Raw genomic sequence first — 22,629 nt, 5'->3', positions numbered from 1 at the left:
TGCTTTTTATTTAGCTTTCAGCATGCCCAGAGCCCTTCAGCAGCAGGCAATAAAACAAAACTCATTTCCGCTTAATTGAATTTTTCTTCATCTCACAGCTTCCAATTTTTAAAGTGCAATGTTTAAAAATGAGCCTCCTCAGGCCTTCCAGACCCTGCTGGCTGGGGAGGTATGGTAATTATTCTCATGGTTATAACCAAGTTGTCAGTCGTGGCATGTGGGAGTGGAGGTGCAGAGAGTGGACTGTCACACAACACACAGCCTTTGCTCATCAGAAGCCTTGAGCCCCTCTCCTGTAAAGAGGCAGTTGGAAATCACCAGCTTGAGCTTCAGAGATAGAAATGTCTTTTGTTTTACAGATTTCTTACACTTCCTTGCAAAGTGAGCTTAATGATGAAGATCAAATGGCCCAATTATCTTACTAGGTTTCATGTTTTATACTGGCCCCCCCAGAAGTTTAAGGACACTGACAAATGCTTTTCTTGTGTCTTAATTTTTTCCTCTTTCCCTGATGTTTCACAGTATTCATTTGCAGGAACAATGTTAGCAATATGATTGATAGTTGATCTTTATTTTACATTATATTCATAACTGTCAGATGAGATAAGAAAGAGAAAGCACAAAGACTGACAGGAATTTGCCTGAGGTTGCACAGCAAGTCCTTGAAGGGCCAAGAACCTGACTCCCAACACTGATTTACCCGTCGGGCCAACTTCTTAGCCTTTAAATCTGGTATTTCCTCCATGGTTTCATTACGTTCCAACAAACAAGAGATTCCTCCATAGCCCCTCAGTTTCCATTTTGCTTATACCAGTTACCACTGGAACTTGGGGTTTTAACTAATTTGCTCCTGGATTCAAGAGCTTCCTACTCTAAAGTCGGCCAGGCAGGCACTGCAGATAACGATAGCCTGTAGAAGGTCTCATTTCATTTGTAAAATTCATCCATGTCATTTTAGCAAGGGGGGAAACAGCTATCATGGAGTACCTTATACCCCATAGTAGGCTTCCAAGCAATAGAGGAGCGCCTCTAAGAGAAGCTAAAGGTAATGAATGCCCAGCTCTTCTCCATTTCCAAACCCCAGAAGAGTCTTGTCTTGCAATGGCTCATTAGTGGCACCAGCCCATCCATAATGCTAACCCCACCTGCAGGAAGATCCATTTAAAATCTTAGACCTACTGTGGCTGTGCTTCTAAACAGGCAGCAATGTTTGCTGCTTTCTGGGGAGGTGGCTCTGGAAAACAAAGCTCTCCTGGTTTTCAGGCCAGTGCTCTCAAGGGGTTTTCCAGCTACCCAGCCATAATGACACCAAAGAACTATTGACCTCGTCAACTGTTCACTGAGTTCCTCAAGAGATTTATTATGTTAGTATAAATGAAGAAGGCCTCTACTTCCACTACTGAACTGGGAATTAGTAGATTAACTTACAGAAACAAAAACTGGTCAACTTACAGTGATCTTAAACAGTGCTACACAGAGGATGGCGGCCCCCCCCTTTAAAGAGCCGGCTCTCCCCCACACTATACTCACCAAAAACATCAAGGGCCTCTGAAATCCCATGAGTTGCTAAACCAAATAGTCAACTTGCAACAGTGATCTGGGTGGGCAGCTTTTCAACTGGGTTCATTGCCCTGCAGAGCCTTTTCTCCTGGGTATTTTAAGCAGCCATCCTCCAAAAAGACGACTGCATATTCCTTTCCTCACATGGCATTTATGTCTTCCTACCCACCCCAGTGTTCATGATTAGAGAATTCCCAATAGCACAGTACTGGCAAGGCTTAACACACCATCATCCATAAACATGGAACCTCAAGAGAAGTGTCTATGTTTGCAGACTCCTCAAGCAAAAATCATGACCACTGCAGCACTATCAAAAAACAAGGGTACACCATAAAATTGGTCAGAGAAGAGGTGGCCCAAAGGCTGATCCCGGAATTTACTGTTTTAAAGAAGCTTAACTGAAATTAGTTTAGTCTTGGAAAGGGACTTTCAAAAGATGCAGCAGCCCAAGAGGAACTGTGTATTCTTCCTTTAGTCTGCCTGTGACATGCCTAAATCTTTGCAGTCCTCAAAAGGTGACCAACCATTCTTAGAAGGAAGGGTCCTTAGAGTCTCTGGCCCCATCACTTCATGTGATAGAAAGGCAATGCCTTCTCACCCTTTCCTACTCTGCTGATCTCATTTAAGAGAAGGAGAGGCCAGAAGAAGCAAATCACAGCTTCCCAGAGGGACGGCAATACATTCCAGCTGGCTAAATTCCAGTTTGCTCATGGAGAGCTTCCTGATGGCAGATGGGTGCACAAGGTGGGTGGGAGCTGCAGCACCATTCAGGACAGCATTTTCCACAGCAGTGCAGTCTGTCACAGGAGTGGCAACTCGTAAAGCGGCGGTTGGCCTTGCCCTGGCCTCAGGCCTAGTGATGTGCTACTGCAAACCTGCACAACAGGGAGTCCCTGCACCACCACTGGCCAGAGAGCTCTGGCTTTCTGACCATGGGACTGCAGCCCAAGACATGGCAGGTGTCCAGCCAGCAATCCAGAGAGATGCAGCCCAAGGACCACTTAGAACCCGTTGGACAATTTTAGGGCTGCTCCCTAAATTATTCTTCCCAAACAAGGTAGGCCAAAAAAAATTGCTGGTTCCTGGAAATGACCAAAACTGTCCTCCAATTGAGTCAGCTAGGACAGCAGAGAAAGCTTTCATTATTAAGGGGGCAGAGGGGTAGACTTGCAAGCTCATCTAAACCAACTCCTTCAAAACACACTCCAAATATTTCACCCTACGAGGGATGGGGAACTCTGGAAGACTGGCATCAGCCGATATGGCCGAACAGACTGCAGGTTTGGAATCCAAATGTGTCTATAAATGTTCACTGATTGTCATTCTGTTCTCCCCACATTTTAGTTTTGCTCATTTTGTGGCCCACAGCCTGTCTTGTGGAATAAATGATACAAGGAATTGAAGAAGGCACACTGCACCAAGGGGACTCATCAGGCAGTCTGCGGCGGTGATCCAGGGCTACTCAGCTCAGCCTCAGTCACCTGCAATGAAAACCACCTTTTGCCATCAGGGTCAATGATATAGATGGGACTTAAAAACCAAAACAAATTCATATTCTCTGGTTTGTAGAAAAGAGTATCTTCAGAGCAAACAAAAAAAAAAAAAAAGGAGGGAGCATATTTTTCATATCAAACTGTGGCCATCAAAGTGTTCACTAACCTTTAATAACTGATCTTTTCATTTTGAAATATAGGGTTCAATATGGATGGTCCAGAAATCACTTTCATTTTACTCAAGGGCTGTGAGGCCTCTACCTTAGGAATCTCAGTTCTCATGAGAGCAGTATTTTGGGAGGCATTGCGTGAGACACACTAGTTGGAGCAACGTTCCCAAAGCCCAAGGGGGCCTGTCACAGTCACCTTGTGCTACCAAATCACTGAGCGGCCAAGCCCCTAAGCAGAACAGGAGGGGAGAGACCCAACAAGCCAGTGTCCCTAGAGCTCTAGGCCATTACCCCCTGTGCTGTGTTCTGAGATGAGGCTGCTCTCCCACTGCTTCCCCAGGAAAACAATGCCCTGTGGCCTCACAGCCTTCTGGGAATCAGTGGAGGACTTCCATTGAAAATAATGGAAATTCACATTGGCGTACTTTCAGTCCTTAAAAGGTAAGTCTCTTTTGATCCTTGAAGATACTCTCTCAAGCCAGGATGGCAGGTAGGGTGGGGAGGAGAGAAGTTTAAAAAGGAGGATGATCCATTTCATCGAGCCAAGAGGCTGGGCTAGTTGGAAAGTCGGGATAGCCTACACTGCTTCCTGTGGAGATGTCAGAGGTGGGTCCCCCAGCCATGGCTCTCAGCGTCTGGCTTACTCCCTGCCCTGCATGCGCAATGATGCCCAAATTACTGTCCACCGTGTAATCCAGCCCATTGAGCAAAGGAGCGTGGGATGGCAGGGACGATATGGAGGATGGAGACTGGGGGATTCCATAGGGGCTCCCATCCCTCAAGTCCTGATAGGATTGTCCTGTCCCGTCCATGGAGAAGCTCCCATTCATTAACTGTCCGCCTGTAACGTCCCCCACGTTGCCATAAATCCTATTGGTGTGGCCAAGTTCTGAGAGAATTTGATCCTCTGTGGACAAAAGAACGGAGATTTATTGTCAGCCACCAGGACTCTGATGGGTCCCCTGCTCTTCACAACCTAGGAATACATGTGACCAAGAAAGACGCCCAAGGACGGCAGCTGCCTTGCAGCCAAGCATGGGTCAGACACACCAATATGGCAGCCTGACATCCAGAGGCCAACCCAGGCCAAGGAGAAAAACAAGAAACACCTGCAAAGACTAAATTCCCAGGTCCCAGAAGGATGGTCAAATGTTTGGTGAGCTCGTTGGTCCCTTGTGGCTCGTGTACTAACACTCTGGCTACACTGAGGAGGAGGAATGCCTGAGACTAGGTGGGTCAGATGTCTCCACATCACAAATGGAAACTACACGCTGACAAGATTTACCCTGAAAGCTTTCAAGCTGAGAAAGGGCTTGGTTTAGTTGGTTGGGAAGCAGGCAGGCCCGTGTGGTCAGGGAAACTGAGGACCACTCTTAGACATCTGTACAAAATCCTCTGGTCTATCTGGAAGATAGGTTCAATATCAAAGGACTTGGTTTCTGTCTGTATTCAATAAACTCTTCACTGGGGACAAAGAATTGACTTGATTAAGGCAAATGAACCTTCTTGTTTCTTGAAGAATTTCATGAAAGGGATCTAATGGAATCTTTGCCACTTGAAAGAATTCATCTCTCCAACAGAGGTGAGCAGTTTTAGTCTTTGGGTAATTATTCCCAGAGAGACCAATGATAGGTCAGCCCAGGGACCCACCTGCATCCAACAGAAATGAGCTTAACAGTCCAGTATGTTCTAGGTGTTGACTTCGACAGCCCAGATGAGATTAAGTGACTTTCCTAATCCTGCCAAGAAGCCTAGAAGGTAAGCATTAGTCCCATGAGCGGTCCCCAAGGCCCCACAGCCCCTGTATTCTGAGAGGAGGCTGCCCTCTAGGGCTCAGCTGACCTCTGGGCTGAACTACAGTCCCCCCAGGGCATCGTGGTCCTGGCAGGCAACTTGTTCCATCCTCTGTCCCACAAACTTCTTTTTCTATTTCCTATGCACCAATCCCTAAATAAGGCCTCCCCAGACTAGACTTCAACACCCCATCCCTTCTGAGGCCTGCCCCCCACTCCCCTTAGAAAAAACATGGTGGGGGGAGCTCATGCTCTTCAAAGGGAACAGGAAGATGAAGGCTCCACTCCACTGTCAAATGGCCATGAGTTAGCCTTTCGCCTTTACCTGTCATCCCACATGACCAGGGCCCTCTGCGGGAGCCGCAGGCTCCTTGTGGGAACGATCATGCCTTCCAGGTATACAGATGTGCCAGGCTTTCCCCAAGCCCATCCATAGTCGGTTGTGTTCATTGATCTCCACAACGCAGTGAGAGGGGCAAAGATGGGGTATTCCCCATGGGAATACTGGGGCTCAAGAGAAGTGAATCGATTTGACAGAGCCGCACTGGAAACCAGGTCTCTGATCGCCAGTGGAGTACTCTTCCCTTCCCCCTCCGCAGAAGACTTTCCACATTTGGGAATTCAGTAACTGAGAACAGTTATGATTCTTTGCAAACAACCTGAGGATTCACAACATGCAGTAATTTGCAATTTTGCTGATGCACGAATTTGAATATAGCGCATGCTGCAAAGCTTGTGTGCAGGGGACAGAATGAAGTGAGTGGTGCGGGAAGGGAGTTCGGAAGTGAAGCCAGTTCCCCATCTCACATGCGCTCACAACACTGATTTCCCAGGAAAAAGGGCCTGCGGAGCACATCCTCCCCACCACCATGACTGGAGGAAGGGGCGGCTCAAGGGGACCATCGGTGTAGGCCAGTGTCCCAGCAAAGGGGAAAAAGATGGGAGAAGGGCTAGGGGCACAAGGCTGGGACCCGGTCATCTGTTCATAGCTATGTGGGCTGATGAGGGAGGCCCCAGTCAGCAGGAGGGGAGGGGAGGCCTTGGGGCCACAGGACGAGGCCTGGCCCATCCCAGCTTCCAGACCTCAGCAATCTTGTTTCCTACTCCTGTCCCACGGTAAAGGGCCACTACCATTTCCCCCACCCTTCACTGCAAGTCTTAAGGAAAAGCCTGTGTTTGGGAGGCAGTTGCCAAGGCCTCAAGAAAGATCCCTCCTGAGTGCCAGGGATTACAGATTCCCAGGGGACTTTCCTAAGGCCTTGGCCTGGCCCCTCCAGCCCTGCTCACCTCGGAAGCTCAGCTCACTGTCACTAACCCCACAGTCCTCTGCAGAGCTCTCCTTCTCCTGCTTGCTGCCGCCTCGGCTTCTCTTGACGCTCTTATAGAACTGCCCCCAGCGGTGCCGCCCTGCATCCTTCTTCAGGCGTTTCTCTTTGGCCCTTCTGTTCTGAAACCAAACCTGCCACACAAGCACAAGGGACACACTCAGGGGCGTCCATCACGAACCCAAAGCCCCCAGGACCCCCAAGGCAGGCGGCTGGAAGCAGACTGAAGCCTGAATGGAGCACAGGTCCGGGAGTGCCATGAGCCCCGCCCCCTCTCCCCAGGTGGGCCTCAGAACTCTTCAGTTCTGGCAAAAGCCCTGGGGTCAGGCCCTGAGCCCAACCACCGGTGAACTGATGTCACTCAGGACACCTTCCACCCCCATCCCGGGCCTGGGATCCCCGGAGGGCACAGGAGTGCTGGCATCTCACCTGTACGACCCTCATGTCCAGGCCTGTCTCTGAGGACAGCTGCTCCCTCACGTGCCGGGCAGGCTTCGGGGAGTTCTTGTACGCATTCTTTAATGTCTCCAGCTGCTTGGCTGTGATGGTGGTCCGGGGCCGCTTAGCTCCGGCCTCTGAGTCATCTGCAAGGAAAAACCACTGCTTACTGGCTTCGGCCTATCTGCAGCAGCTGCGCCTCCTCACCCACCCTCCTTCCATCCTTTCTGCACCTAAGCCTGCCTGCTGTAGGCAGGGCAATGCGAGGCACAGGGGACATCAGAGTGGAGAGGTCCCCAATCTCATGGCACCGGCTCCTGCACCACAGGCCTTCCCAAGCCACTGGAAAGTAAGGACCGCAGTCCTTTCTCTGCTCAGCTCCCTGCTTCTCCCCTCCCCTGCCAGCCCAGCTTCATAGAAGTCTCATCAGACTGAATGAATGTACCAATTCCACACATGTCCCTGTCATGACAAACACTCTGCTCGCACATCCTCGTGAGTTCTTGCCGGAGCTGTGAAGGTGAACAGCCAGGTTGAAGTCTGTGTTCCAAGCCGCCCCGAACACCTTCCTCTCTCTCATGGGGAGTCTCCCATTTCCCCACAGCCATGTCACCTTGGCCCTGGCGTTGCTGGGCTCACAGCCAGGGGTGAGCTTGCACACCCAATAGTGTCTAAGCAGGTTTCTAAGCTATGGGTCAGAACCCACTCGTGGGCTGTAAAGTCAACTTAGTGGACTAAAACTAAAAGAGGAAATCAGATGAAGAGAATGGAATGGCAAGACCATTTCATTAACCTTTCGTTTTTATTGTATGAACGTATGTACTGAGATGAAATGTCAAATGAGTTTTACTGTGGATCGTAGTCAAAATTTTTTGAAAAAACTAGTCTAAGGAATGTTCTGGGCAACACATTGACTGATCAACACAAAGTCCTCTACAGATTTTGAGTGAACAAGCTAAAGTTCCTGTTAAAGTCTGGTTTGTTCCATTCAAAGTCAGGCAGAGAGAGAGGCACGTGGGTGTGTTCAGAAGCACAGATGAGCGGAAAGGTTTGTTTCTTCTCCCAGCACTTAGGTTTACTGCCCTTTTCTCCACAGTGCCCCTGGAGGACACAAAGAATAAAGTCAGCAGCTGGCCCGGGCAGCTCTGCTCCCTGTGCTTGCTCCCCTGTGTGCCCCTGAAAGTGTCTCTGTGCCATTCCTGTCTTCCTCTCTGTCTTTTCTCCTTTCTTTCAAGAAAACCCTCTCTTAGGAACAATAATAGCCAACATGTGTTAGCACCTACCATGTGCTGGTGTTGACTAAGGACTTTATATGCATTCGGTCCTCACAGTCTACAAGGCTCTCCCTGGAGTCAGCAGACCTGGCTTCAGTGTTCTTGAGTGAGTGACTTGGACCAGTAACTCACCTCCCCCTTGGAAGCCCAGAGGGCAACACAGCCTGCCCTGGTCTTGGGAGGCACTAGAGGGATGAGGCAGCTGTGCGGCCAGGACCTGCGTGCACACAGGGAGGGGACACACCGTGCCTTCCCTTCTCCTTGGGCTTTCTTCTCTCACGTGGCCACTGTCATCCCAGAACTGCTGTGGCCCAACTCCCTCCCTGAAGCCCCTGCCGCAGAGATGACACTACCCAGAGAGTCATTGCAAAAGACAAAGGGGAACCTCCAAAACGCCTTCCCTTTAATTCTGAGGAGTCAGTCCCTTCTGTGCATATTTATAGTCTGCACGGGAGTGTCTGATGCAACTTTGAATTATGCAAATGGGAAATAGTGCACTTGTATACAGTCTTTCTATTAAAAACTGTGAAATAATGCAATCACCAAAAATGTTTTAATTCCTCGAGAATCAATTTCAAAATAGCTTGGCCTGGGAAATTAAATTCTTTTCGCCACAGTCAGATGGCAGCGCCGCTGGGATAGACCGTCATCCTGGTTGGTGGCCCGCTGGTTCGGCCCTGCTACTCACACGCACAGGACTTTCTTCTTGTGATGATGGGGACTAATATGCTGTTATTTTAACATTCACTGTTATTATAATTTAAAATCTTTTTTATATCCTATAACAATGTCATCCAAGTATTCATTAAGTAGCAGTGGCAGTGCTCGTGCTGAAAAATGTACCCAAAAATCAATAACTTTGGTACGGAAGTTAAATGTGATAAAACGCTATGAGGAAGGCCAAGGGAGCCCATGATACCCTGGGCTGTTAATTTAGGAGAGAGCGTTCTGCAAGGTATTCAAGATAATGCTGAGAAAATAAAAAGTAGCATTAAGGCAAAGATACACTTCACTGGTTATGGATTTATGTGCTCTCAGAATACACCACCCCCACCACACACACACTACATTAATTCCTATGGGAAAATTAGTCTTAAAATATGTTAGTTTTGAATGATGCAGGGTCTCCTAGAACTTGTCCCTGGCATAAAATGCAACCTCATTATATTGAAAATGCAAATATCCAGGGAGACAGAACAAGTGAACAAAATCATTCACACTAAGCTGCAAGTAACTGCTCTGAGATCCTCCTTTGTTTAGCTAATGGAAGGGAACTGTAAGCCTGCAGGAGGGCTGAGAGTAGCAAGGAGGAATTAAAACAACCTGAAAAGACAGCCAGGCATTCTGCAGTGGACAGAAGTCCCCGCTGCTCCACGGATCACCGATCGCCCAGGACAGAGGAGCCCTGCCCTGCCGACAGCCAGGGTGGGGTCGGGGGAAGGACCTGGGGAACAGGTCAGAAATACTGGGTAACATTCAGCTGCTTTAAAACCTCAAGCACACCTCACCTCCCTGTTTGCACTTCTCTTCCACGTTGGTCTCACTCATTTCACATCGCATTTCACAAGCCTCATCCTATTTAAACCTCAGGAAAACAGCCCTACGTGGCAGATGCTATGATCCCCCATAGACAGCTGAGAAACCGAGGGTCAGCCAGTTCTACAACTTGCCAGGAGATCTCCCTGTGTGGGGGGATGCCCAGCCAGCTTCTGACAGCAAGTTCAGCATCTTCCCGCCGTCCTGCAGAGGTCTGCTATGGTGTAAATATTCATCGATAAAATGTGAACACCACAATGTCATTCCCACCTCCCCAGCCAGATTCTGACCAATCTACATTTGTTTCTCTCATCTCTTGAACCACCCACAACATCAGGAGATGCTGAGCTGCGAGTGCTCAGAGTCCAAATGAGGCCTCTGATGAGGAGAACCAGCTGCAGGCCGGGGAGGTCATGCCATCTTAGCATCTCTGATGAACGGCACCAGACTTCCAAAGGTGTCTTGGTATCTCTGAGTCCATCTGCTGTGATGGTTCATCCCTGACAAGGTGCCCTAATCTCCCGTGACATCACAATTGATGGAGTGAGTTTTAAGAGCAGATTAGTACATGCAGGCAAAGAGTCTTGGGATGGGTTTGCAGAGGCCCCAGGTCTCTGGAGGAAGGAGGTCAAAGGCCTCTGTCCACCCTGAAAGGCCAGAGCTGTGGGGGTGGTGGAAGGGGAGGTCCTCAAAGAGACAGGAAGCCCTGCCCACTCCCGCCGTGGACCAAAGCCAAACCCAGCTCCAGCTGGCTCACCTAAAGGGCCCTCATGACTCCCCTCTGCTTCCTCACCACCACAACCCCCTTATTTTATACTATGTTTATGGAACAAAAAGCCAATTTCTCCATTATTGATCAGATCTGTATAACATATGTGTGTGGGCCCAGAAAAGATCTAGAAGGAGATATATAAAATTGTTGCTAAATTTTTTTCTCATCAAGCCCAGAGCTGTCAACAAGAGTCATTTTTGCACAGTAACACCCTGAGTTGATCAAAATTCTAGTCAAAGGCCAAAGAACTTGATGTCTTGTGTGTTCACACATCTGAGATTATCACGTTGGGTTTGGCCAAATCCCAAATTCAGAGCCAGGACCTGACCCCACGGCCATGTGGGTGCATCTGGGAGTGAGAGGCCAGAGGCGGGGCTGCAGGAATAAAAGTGTCCAGCTCAGCCTTGCGAGGGGAGCATGAGGAATGTGGTGTTCTGGGCTCTACCCTGGAAAGTCCCCAGGCTGCCCAAGACCATGGCATGCAGGGTGAGAGCTGCTGCTGCCAGGCCAAGCCAGGCCTTTCCAGGGGTGGCTGCTAAATGAGGGACCTGACTTCAGCCTCCACCATGGGCGGTGGCCCTGGAGTAGTTGTGGTGAAGCGAGAGGGGGGCTATATTGAAGTGGGTGGAGGGAGCTGTCTTGCTGAGATGGAGCCTCCCTGAATCTGGCATGCATCCTGCCTCTTCATTTGGCACTCACCGGGCACTTGCTGCAGAAACACCAGGAGCCCCTGCCCTGGAGGAGCCCACAGTCTGAGAGGGGAACAGAACACAATTAACTGAAATACAAGATGTGTGAAGTGTGCAGAGGCCAGTGCTGGGCTCTCACCGACGGCCTTTGAGGCAGGGGCTGCTGAGAGGTCCATGTGCACCCTGATGTGCAAAACTAAGTGGCAGCCCCACATGTCCAATACAGACCAAGCTCCCAGCCACCCCTCAGCACCCCAGCCCCCACCCAGGGGTGGAGGCCACCACCATGGTAACATCCAGGTTCTTGGCTGCTTCTGAGCCTACCACGGAGACAGGCAGGCTCTCAGGAACCACGGCTGGATGAACACTTCCATGAAGCCGGCGAGTGCTAACGGCCGGGGAGGTGTTCAGCATTAACTCTCAGTGTGGAGATCTGGGGTGCTTCTCAGAGGTGGCGGTGCATGAGCAGGGCTCTGAGGGATGCGCAGGTGGGACGCCATGAGAAGGGCACCTCAGGCAGAGGGCGTGGACCAAACGAAGGTCTGGAGAGGGGACCATGCGGCGCCACGCTGCTTACCGTTCTGCTTGGCCGTCTCATAGTCTTCCTTGCACACCAGCCGCCCGTCCTCCATGAGGTAGAACTCGTCCCCCGTGGCCAGCTGCCGGTTGCAGATGATGCAAGCAAAGCAGTGCAGGTGGTAGACAAAGTCCTGGGCCTTGCGGACCACCTGGGTCGGGGGGATACCCTGCTGGCAGGCTGTGCATTTTGTGCCGAAGCGCCTGTCAGGGCAGCAGGAAAGGATTAGGGCACACAGGGAGTGGGGCATCTGGCTTCCCCCAACTTCCTGGAGCAGCCTCCCTCCTACCCCACCATTCTGGGACTCCATGAGCCTCATCCCCCAGCCACCCAGAGCTTACCGTCTGGTCCTCTCTGCCTCTATCTAGCTTCATTGCTTTGTGCCTGGAACTCTTCAACCACCAAAGAAGGGGCTGATGAGAACTAGAGACTCCCTCAGGTACCTTTTCCAAAGCTGATGCCCCCGGGTTCCAGCTGTCCGATTAACACCCATCAATTCACAGGGGCACCAGGTGGACTTTCTAAGTCCCTCAAAGCAGGCTGTCTCCCCCTGCACCTCCCAGCTTCCTCACCCTTATGGTTGATCCCAGAGGACATCCTCACAGGGAACTGTGTGTGCCACAGGCGGGTGTGTATAAAGCACCCAGCAACACCTTCTCACACACTCCCAGGGAGGAGGCCCTGCCTGGCCAGGGGACAGCACGCTGCGGAGAAAATGCACTTTGTCAGCAGAGCAAGGCTCTCCTAACAGGTGTTCTCTCTCCTTTGCCTCCATTTCTCCCCTCACTTCCATTCTGCACACACAAAGCCCTCTGAGCCTGCCTCCATCCCCTTCCTGTGCACGCACAGCCTGGGGCATGGTGGTTTGGGAAGGGCCCAGAAAGCTGCACCTTTCAGCCCCTGCAGTGTTCGGGACAAGGAGTCTGCAGACTGCAGTTTGGAAAACGCTGCTTCAGACTTCTCCTTGGTCAGCACCTTTCCAGAACAACACTGAGGAGGAAGCCACCCATGGCCACCAAGGCAGCCAGCCCCTGCCAAGGCTGGGGAGGAAGGAGAAATGGACACATTGAAAGTATAGTCCAGTGGAGTTGTTTCCGCTCCCTTTCCCCATTCTGATCACAGAGATCAACAGAGGCGCACCAGCAGTCACAGGAGACAAGGGAAATTTGGGGGCTGACAGGGACAGTGAAGGAGGGTGCGTGGCTGCAGGTGAGCCTTCCCTGCTTCAGGAGGGAGGCGGGAGGCATTGGGGAAGCAAGGGCAGAGTTTAAAACAGCAATCAACCTAATTATTCATGACATTTCACACAGCAGAACTTTATCTTCTTCAGGATGAAAGACTTCGCCTAATGGATCTGGGGAAGGTTTGATTTTAATGGTCCTTTTAACTAATGCTTATAGGCAGCCTGATTTCCCCTGAAAGGACAGTACATATTTCATCCACATTAATACCAAATAAATTAATTATGGTCATGGCTATCATGATGAATCCCAGATTAATGCAGAATGATGGGTCTCTTATGCAGTAATGATACCTGCTGAGGGGGCTACAGGGGCCCAGAACAGGCACAGCCAGCTGCAGCCTCAGATGCCCCCCACCAGGGACACGGCATCCTAGAGAAAAGTGGGGGTTCTCTAAGTCTGCATGGGTAATCCCGAAAGACCCAGAGCGTACTTCAGGGACACTCTTCTGAGATGGGTATAAGAAGGGTGTTGGGGTGTGACGGACTGATACGTGACTTGCGAGGACCCAGGCTTCTGAGTTCCTGGACTGCCTCTCGGTTTTCAGGGAGATGGGGCCCCTTTAGAGCAGGAGTTCTCTACCTGAGGGTCAGGATAGGCCTGTAAACCACCTGCTAAGTTGTTCAAAATTGTGCCTCAGGAGGGGACCTGGGCTTTTTATCAGATTCTCAAAGGGATTCAGGACCCAGGAAAGTAGAGTTAATATTTGTTGAATAAATAAATCAGCAGATAAAGCACCATACTTGCAGAGGATGTGCATGGAGATGGCCGAGTCTGAGGATGGAGAACAAAGCACACAGTTGGCTCTGGACAGTTCTGGACCTCCCAGAACACAGGTGAGAACCAGGCCCTCCACAACTGCTGCATAACCACATCACCTGGATCAAAGAGGAAGGCCGGCAGGCGCCCACATCTAGTGTGTGTGTGTGTGTGTGTGTGCGTGTGTGTGTGACAAAGAGAAAGGAAGCCTATACATATGTTACTAGAGAGTGTTTTCAAAAGGCCTATATATTTAATATCCAATCCTGGCCAATTTGCAAAGCAGGTACTAAAATGAAACCAGATGCGGTGGCTCACGCCTGCAATCCCAGCATTTCGGGAGGCTGAGGCAGGAGGATCACTTGAGCCCAGCCTGGGCAACATGGTGAATCCCTGCCTCTACAAAAAATACAAAAAATTAGCCAGGTGTGCTGGTGTTCACCTGTAGTCCCAGCTACCTGGAAGGCTTAGACGGGAGGATCACCCGAGCCCAGGGAGGTTGAGGCTACAGTGAGCTGAGATCATGCCACTGCCCTCCAGCCTGGGCAACAGAGTGAGACCCTGTCTCTAAATTAATTAATGAAAATGAAACAAGACCTTCATTATGCTTGTTGTGAACCCTCCCAATAAACCACCCAAATCTGGAGAACGTGTCCTGACCAGAGATCCAAGGAGAGGAGGGCCAAGAGGAGACCCTGGGACAGAGGGAAGACCCTTCAGCAGCCTCCTGCACAGGGACCACACTCTCCCACTAAAAAGCAGGCAGGGCTTTCAGTCACCAGAGGCCCAGTTGACACCAGCGCACTAGAGACATGAAAGATAACGGGGGTATAAATTTAATCTGCATACAGACAGTGATTCATGCATGAGGGTGGCAAGTGCACAAGAAAAATGAAAAATAAATGGACTTCCCCACCAGCGTTTTTTAGCAATTGAAGCAATTTTCCTGATTGTGGGATTTATACCAAAGGGAAGTAGAAGTGGCTCCTCATTACCTTTTCCCCTGGAGCACAGCCAGCGGGACCCTCACCGAGGGAGCCGCATGCACCCCCTTGGCCCACAAGGCTCCCCCGGCCCAGCCCAGCCCTGCAGGGCACCCTCCACCTCATCTCCAGTCGGAGCCAGAGGATCTAGAATACAGGGCTCCTACAAGGGTGTGTCTGTGAGGGAGACACTGTCCCTATTCCCAGATCTTAGAATAGCCAGAGTCACAGGTAAGAAGGCTAAGGCCGGCCAGGCGCAGTGGCTCAAGCCTGTAATCCCGGCACTTTGGGAGGCCGAGACGGGCGGATCACGAGGTCAGGAGATCGAGACCATCCTGGCTAACACAGTGAAACCCCGTCTCTACTAAAAAATACAAAAAACTAGCCAGGCGTGGTGGCGGCCGCCTGTAGTCCCAGCTACTCGGGAGGCTGAGGCAGGAGAATGGCGTGAACCCGGGAGGCGGAGCTTGCAGTGAGCTGAGATCCGGCCACTGCACTCTGGCCTGGGCGACAGAGCAAGACTCCGTCTCAAAAAAAAAAAAAAAGAAGGCTAAGGCCTGGCAGGTCACATGACTTGTCCTGCAACAGGCAGTCATGGCTAGAATTCCCTGGCCCCACACGAGGTAAAACTGTGAACCCAGCTGCTACACAGAGAACCAGCTGTCTAACCAACTGGACCAAGCATGAAGGACGCTGGGGGTGAAGAGGGAAGGACTGGACTCCAGCCAAGGAAGAGGGCTCCCGAGGGCTTTTCCAGGCAGCACCCCTTAATACCGCTCACCGGGCACCCATGTGGGGGTATCGAGAGCACTGGCCTCACCCTTCAGAAAGATAAGCTGCCCAGTCCCGCTGGCCAACCGGGAGAGTGGCTGGAGCTGATCCAAAACCACAGAGAAAATGCAAGGAAGGACTTGCTAATGGCTCATATTATTTTCCTCCTGTAACCAACACTACTGGAAATTCTTTTATCCCTGCTCAGCACATAGTAGGCAAGCCACAAAGACCCAGTGAATGAATGAATGAATGAATGAATGAATGAATGAATGAATGAATGAATGAATGAATGAATGAACGAACGAACGAACTGCTTCTTAAAGCATGGGCCTGAGTAGTCAGGGGAGGCTTGGCTCTCCATAATGGCAGCTCTTTTCTTTTCTTTTCTTTTCTTTTTTTCAAGTTTGATATTAACTTTATTCTATTTTTGGTAGAACTTTAAGTACATAAAGGTTTATTTCCACAGGCCTCAGAAAATGGGTAGAAATCACAGGATATCTCTCTTCCCACCAAAAAAAAGTTGCATATTTTGGTAAGTGTTTATCCTAGAGGGAAAAAAAACTGAAATTTACATTAGCAGTGCTGTGCAAGATTCTTACATAAATCAAGACCTCAAACCAGCCTGCAGTGGAGATTTTAGTCCTCTTGGACAGAAGCCATAGCTGATGAGCATGACAGGGAAAAGGAGGCAGTGAAGACAGGTGACAGGCACCTGGCAGGGAAGGAGGATTCAGGAATGCCAGGCTTCTTGGAATGGTGTGTTGTTTTTCCTTTTTTTTTTTTTTTTTCCTTTTAAAGTCATCTCTGTAGGAAGGTGCTGGGCAGGGATCCCAGAGAAAGAAAGGGTCCAAGACTCCTTTAACTGCCCTGGATGAAGGGCACTGCTACAGCAGCTAGTACCAGAGGCTCTCCTGTCTCATGGTTGAGGCAACCCCAGGATAGAATAGTGAGTAAAAGGAATGCTGATGGGAAACCATTCTGCATGGAACACTAGATGGCCAAGCCTCAGCCTTCGGTCCAGCGCAACCCTTGCCTCGCTTGTCAACAGTGAAAAATTAGTTGGGTTAGAAGAAGCATCTGGAAACAACCAGCTTCTGATACCTTCATGCTCATTGTTAGAAAAAGATTAACCAGTGTGAATACTCTGATCTGTTCATTCCTGGGACTCTTTTCTTCCCAATGGACTATTTGTTGGTAGGATAACCCCCAAAAGCTCAAAGCTAAAATGCATCATCAGTCCTGGTCAGCAGTTCCTTAAGAATGGACTGGCGGCATGGTTGAGCCGATATGGACAAGCTGCACCTTCCTGCAGAAGATCAACCGACCTGCTATCCCACCCCAAATCTCAGCCTGAGGTATATTTCAGTGAAGGCAGGTAGCTGTGCTTCTCAGAGCGGAGCAGCAGGTTTAAGCTCTTTTCTTTAGGGGTGAGGGGATCTCACTCGGTTGCGCACACTGGAGTGCAGTCCCCAGTCACAGCTCACTGCAGCTGAACTCCTCGTCTTCCCACTTCGGCCTCCTGAGCAGCTAGGGTCGCAGGCACACGCCACCATGCCCAGTTCATCTTCTAAGACATTTTTTTTGTAGTGATTGGGTCCTACTATGTTGCCGAGGCTGGCCTCGAATTTCTGGTCTCAAGTGATCCTCCCACCTTGGCCCCCAAAGCACTGGAATCACAGGTGTGAGCCACTGTGCCCAGCCATAAGCTTTTCTAAGAAGGGCATTAAGTCCCGGGTTGAAATGAGGCCCGTGGTTTACTAAACCACAGGACTTTGCATCCCACTTGCTGTCGCCGTCACACTGCCTCCATGACTGTCTCCTGAGCTCCCAGCCTGAAAGGTGGGTACCGTGACACCTTTTAACAGATGAGAACTGGTAACAGATGAGAACTGGGGCTCAGAGAGGTGAGGTGCCGACCCTCAGCTCCCATGGGCAACGAGCAAGAGAACCAGGGTTTGCAGTCGGTGCTTCTGACACAACACAGCAGGCATGCGGTGGGCATCAAGGGCAGCAGACCCGGCCCTGGCGCCCTGACCTAGGCTGGAGTGCAAGGAGACGCCTGTCCCCCTCATGCAGCTGTGAGCCCCATGCATGAGGCTCCCAGCCTTGCAGTGCTGGGCTGGCCAGGGGAGCCCTCACTCCCTGGTGTGTTAACCCCAATCCACGTAACTGGCCCACTGTCCACCTTCCACATCCTCCGGCTGGCCCAGGTGTGGGCAGAGAAGAGCTGAGACTTCTCGGCTAACTCTCACGGGCTGCTCTTGACCCCAGGAGAGGACCAGGTCTTGTGTGCTGGGTCCCAGCCTCTGCACCTGGGCTCTGCCTGAGCTCTTGCTGCTGTTGACTTGTCCAACCCTGCTGCTCCCGGCCGCCTGGCTGGGCTGCTCACCAGTGCAGGACCCGCTTGAGGGTCTGGACCCTGTAGAAAGGGGGCAGCAGGCAGGCCCTGCAGACACCAAGCCTTCTAGAACCAGGGGCGCATAAATCCGACACCCTGGCTGTCTGGCACATTCCTGATAAGTTCTGACCTCTGAGCAGACCCACATGATGTACCGCAAGTGGGTCACTGCGACACTGGTGATAAAGGCAGCTGCCATTCTCCTAGCACCAACCTGTGTCCTGCGCAGAGCAGGCCCTGCACATGTGATCTCATCTGACCCTCACCTCCAGCCCGCAGCCCTCAGCCCCGGCACCCGCCCTGTGGCTGCACTGCCACCCTGCTCCACTTGCTCCTGCCTGGGTGACTTTAGCTCAGGCTCACCCTCACTCCCACCACATCCTTGACGACTGCAGTCCCCACACAGACCATCCTTTTGGGCCCTCCCTCTCGATTCTTTGATCTCCTGAAGGCTGTGGCCTCCACCCTCCCTCCACTGCTCACTCCCCCAGACCTTGTTGTTACCAGCAACTGCCACAGCTCCAGGGGCCACTTCCAACCCTCCCACCATGGGATCCCCGCCATTCTTCCAGCTCCCCAGGATACTGACTCACATGACCCAGGCACTGCCCTTCCCCCTGGGCTTGTCACTGTCCCTCGCTTCCCTCCTTACCCAGCAGACCCCAGGGTGATCCCACCTGTCCCTCCCCGCACAGCCTGGAACCTGCCCTCTCTCAGCCCTGGGCCTGCCCCACCCCAGCACGGGCATCCACAGAGCCAGAAAAGCAGCCCTTGCCCACCGGGCTGATGGTGCCTCGGGGCCGGGAGTCGAATGCACCTCCCCACCTGCTCCCCAGCTGAGCCCCAGGCTCAGCTGCTGGCCGCCCTCCCATTTCCCACGAAAGAGGGAAGCCCAGCTTGGACCCTCCCCACCTCGCACTGTGCCATCCACTCGCACCCCCAGGGCCCCAGCCCCTGCCTGCCACCCACAGGTGAACCACACGCCTCTACTGGACACAGCTCATTCCTTCTCACCTAATGAGACTCCCAGCAACCATCCCCTTTGCCTTCTGTGTTATTAGCTTCCCCTCTGCTGGCTCCTTCCATCCATGTACAGGCACGCCATGATTCCTGCCTGCCTCCCTTCTCTACCGCCCACTCCCTGTACCCTTCAGGGCAGTGCCCCACTCATCCAGAGTTACGCTGCAGCCCAGCGGTCAGCTCCCCTCTCCCCAGCCTCCCGGGCCTCCCGACACACCTACTGTTGCCTCCTGCACTGTGCTCTCCGGCCTCTGCTCCTGCTCCTCTTCCTCCCACACCTCTTCTCTGCCCTCCCCACTGCCCTGGGGATCTCACCTCCAGCCCAAACCCCTGGGCTCCAGACTGGGGCTCCACTGCCTCCTCAGCACATGGATTTGGAGTCCGAAACCAAACTCCTACCAACCCCTCCACCCTCCGCTCCTCCCACAGCCCTTCCCATCTCAGACCACTGTAACTTCATTCTTCCCATGGCTCAGGCCAAAACCTTTGGGCGTTCATCCCCATCTGATCTGTCAGCAAATCCTGTTGACTCTACTCAAAATAATAATAATTATTATTATTATTACTATTATTATTATTATTTGGAGACAGGGTCTCGCCCTGTTGCCCAGGCTGGAGTGCAGTGGTGCAATCACAGCTCACTGCAAGCTTGAATTCCTGGGCTCCAGAGATCCTCCTGTCTCAGCCTCCTGCATAGGTGAGAAAATAGAAGTGAACTACCACGCCTGGCTTCTACTCAAAATTATCTCATGTTGGGGACCACTTCTTACACCCGCATGGACCTCCCTAGCTCAGGCTGCCATCAGCCGGCAGCTACAGCTGTCTCCTAACAGTCTCCCAGCTTCCTCCGCCCAGGCCCCTACAGGCGCTTCTGCACATGGTCACCACAGTGGGCCTGAGTCACACCCTCGCCCTCCCCTGCTCAAATCTTCCAGTGGCTTCCACCTCACTCAGGGTCAAAGCCACAGGCCCCCTAATGGCCTCCAAGTCACTATGGCATCCCAGCCCCATCGCCTTTCCACCTTCCCTCCTCCACTGCCCACTCCACTCCACCTCCTCCTGGGGCCCAGGCACTGCTTCCCTGCTGGCATACTCTCCCCCCAGGTACCTGCATTTCCTGCAGGAATGCTCGCTCCTGCATTTCCTGCAGTGGTCCCCTGAAATGTCACCTGCTCAGGGGGACACCCCTGGACCCCTCCCCTCAGCACTTCCTTCCCTGTTCCACAGCACTCATCTCAGTAGATGCGCTGTGTACTTACTGCTTACTGACCATCTCTCCCCCTCTCTAGAAGGCAAGTTCTGCAACAGCAGGGTCTTTATCTGTCTTGTTCACTACTGAATCCAGGGCCTGGCCCAGGATATATGCTCAGTGCATGTGTGAGGAATAAATCAGTGAGTGACCCAGTCCTGTGGAATGCTTGAAGGCCTGTTCTTCATTTGGACATGAGGACACTGAAGATCAGAGAGGGTTAGTAACCGCCCTAGACCTCACAGACAAACAGTGGAGCTGGGATTTGAACTCAGTGCCTCTCCTCTGGGATGTCTCCCTTACTCTTGGCTATTAAAGGCTATCTGGGCTGGTGGGGGCCAGCTCAGGCCCCATGTCAGCCTCCTGCATGTGGAGCTGCCACGGAACGGTGCACCGTCCTGAGGAAACAAAATACTGCACGAGTTGATTTTATGCTTTAATTGCTTGGTGGTGATTTACTGCTGGCCATATATTTTTTCCCCACCTGACACTTCTCTACATGTATTTCTTTTATCTATCACTACACTTGACAGGAAAGTTGCTGATATTTACTGTTACTGTATGTACCAATATTTCCAACATATATCACCGCCCACTCTAAGGCCACAGCCATGTCATGGGCACATAAAGTTCTGCCCCAGAATGGGCAGCCTTCTCCAGACACAGATGGGCGTCCTATTTGGAGAGGGCCTGACACCAGAGAATCTTAGAGCCTCCGCCCCCATGTCATACGCACACAATCACACATATACCTCCCCAGCCCATGGGAACAGCAATCTGCTTTTTACCAGGATTTTAATCTAATGTTTTTATTTTTAAAGAATATTCAAGGCCAGGCACAGTGGCTCACACCTGTAATCCCAGCACTTTGGGAGGCCGAGGCAGGTAGATCACGAGGTCAGGAGATTGAGACCATCCTGGCTAACACGGTGAAATCCAGTCTCTACTAAAAATACAAAAAATTAGCCGGGCATGGTGGCGGGTACCTGTAGTCCCAGCTACTCGGGAGGCTGAGGCAGGAGAATGGCGAACCCGGGAGGTGGAGCTTGCAGTGAGCGGAGATCGTGCCACTGCACTCCGGTTTGGGCAACAGAGCGAGACTCTGTCTCAAAAAAAACAAAAAGAATATTGGATATTATCATGTTGAGATGAATGCTTCTGGAAAAGCTTTAAAACCAGTGACCTAGTCCAAGGCCCTAATTTCACAGAGGAGGAAACGGGGCCCCAGAGACAAGCAGTGACTTGCCCAAAATCACACAGCTCCATGCACAGCAGGAAGCGGGTGAGAGCCCAGCTCTCCCTTTCATGTGGCCTCAAGTCCTCTCCTTCCCTGCTGAGGGCAGATTCACTTGAAGAGGCAACGGGACATGCAGGACCTGAATCCCTTCTAGAAGAGTGCAGACCTCCAGCTGTGCTTTTGTAAACAAGCATGGAGCATGTCGTATGTACCAGGCAACTTCATGCGAGGCATCTCATTCAAACCACACACCTGCCCTTGTAGGTAGGAATCAGTATTCCCTTCTTTCTGACAGCCACAGGCTTGGAGCAGTCAGCTGCCCGGCCCAAGGTCACTCTCCCTCCTCTCCCTTACTTCCCGCAGCACCTCATCTGCCCTTCTCACTACAGGCCAATCAGCCTCTGCCAAGCTGCTAACTCAGCTGTGACCAAACTCTCCTGTGCGGGAAATGCACTGGAGGTGCTTACTGAGAGAACAGCCACCCTTGACTCCTGCTTCTGGGCCCAGAACCCATGCTTTCCACCCCCACGGAGGGCCCAATGCAGCAGTGGCACAGAGCACTCCTACAGAAATCCTGTCACCTATGCTTTTAGCCCACCTGGGCATCTGCAGGTCACTCATCAATTGTCAGAGTCCCAAAGTCCCTCAAGACTGAGGGCCTCATTCTCCAAACGGGGCATGGCAGACACCCACAGGAACTGGAATAGGTGTGTGGGAGAGAGGCCCCCAGGCTGACCCGCTGTCTCACCCACAATGCCCACCAGAGACCAGCCCTGTGGAGAAGCCCATGGCTTCTCAGAGTGGGGCTTCCAGAGACGCAAAGGCCTCCGGGGACCAGAGTGACAGACTAGACACTGGCTCTAATGGGCCCTGGTGTGACCTTGGCCAGAGGACCAGCAGGGAATAAGGCTGAGCCAGATCATGGGCCCTTGAATGCCCAGCCAGGAGGCAACGGGGACAATGTGACCAGATGGGCGGAGGGAAGGGACAGACGGGCTGAGGAGGGAAGGAGGGGAGAGACCCGCAATTAGCGAAGTTCCAGTGGTGCAGAGACCCAAAGACAGGGGCCTGAAGGCACAGAGGCTGCAGGAATGGCCAGAGAGGGCCTTTTGGAGTGGGGAACCCTGGCGTGGCACCGGAATGGCCAGGGTAGGGGTGAGGAGAGGAGGGTGAGGAGAGGAGGGAGAGGAGAGGAGGCCGAGCTTCAGCAACGGAGGGAAGGCAGCTGCCTCTGGCTGCTGTGCTGTGCCTGGGCCAAAAGCAGGCTGGCCACAACTTCCACTCCCACGTCACCCAGATCCCGCTGGGGACCCCATTTCCATAGCCCAGGTGCATCTGATC

General features: G+C 51.9%; 1 protein-coding gene across 1 annotated transcript in view; it reads right to left on the bottom strand.

The window, feature by feature from the left end:
- Positions 1-3,264: 3,264 nt before the first annotated feature.
- Positions 3,265-22,629, bottom strand: part of LHX4 (LIM homeobox 4) — a 46,099-nt gene continuing 26,734 nt past the window's right edge. The window contains exons 3-6 of the mRNA XM_011951141.1: positions 11,628-11,830; positions 6,771-6,925; positions 6,304-6,475; positions 3,265-4,130 (exon numbers count right to left, since the gene is read on the bottom strand). Of these exons, the coding sequence (XP_011806531.1) occupies positions 3,736-4,130; positions 6,304-6,475; positions 6,771-6,925; positions 11,628-11,830 (925 nt within the window). The 3' untranslated portion in view covers positions 3,265-3,735. The remainder of the gene's footprint in view (positions 4,131-6,303; positions 6,476-6,770; positions 6,926-11,627; positions 11,831-22,629) is intronic.

This window comes from Colobus angolensis, unplaced genomic scaffold (assembly GCF_000951035.1).
Source record: "Colobus angolensis palliatus isolate OR3802 unplaced genomic scaffold, Cang.pa_1.0 Scaffold315, whole genome shotgun sequence".
Taxonomy (NCBI): domain Eukaryota; kingdom Metazoa; phylum Chordata; class Mammalia; order Primates; family Cercopithecidae; genus Colobus; species Colobus angolensis.
Note: the sequence above shows the minus strand (reverse complement) of the source record. Positions and strands in the feature narration are given on the sequence as shown.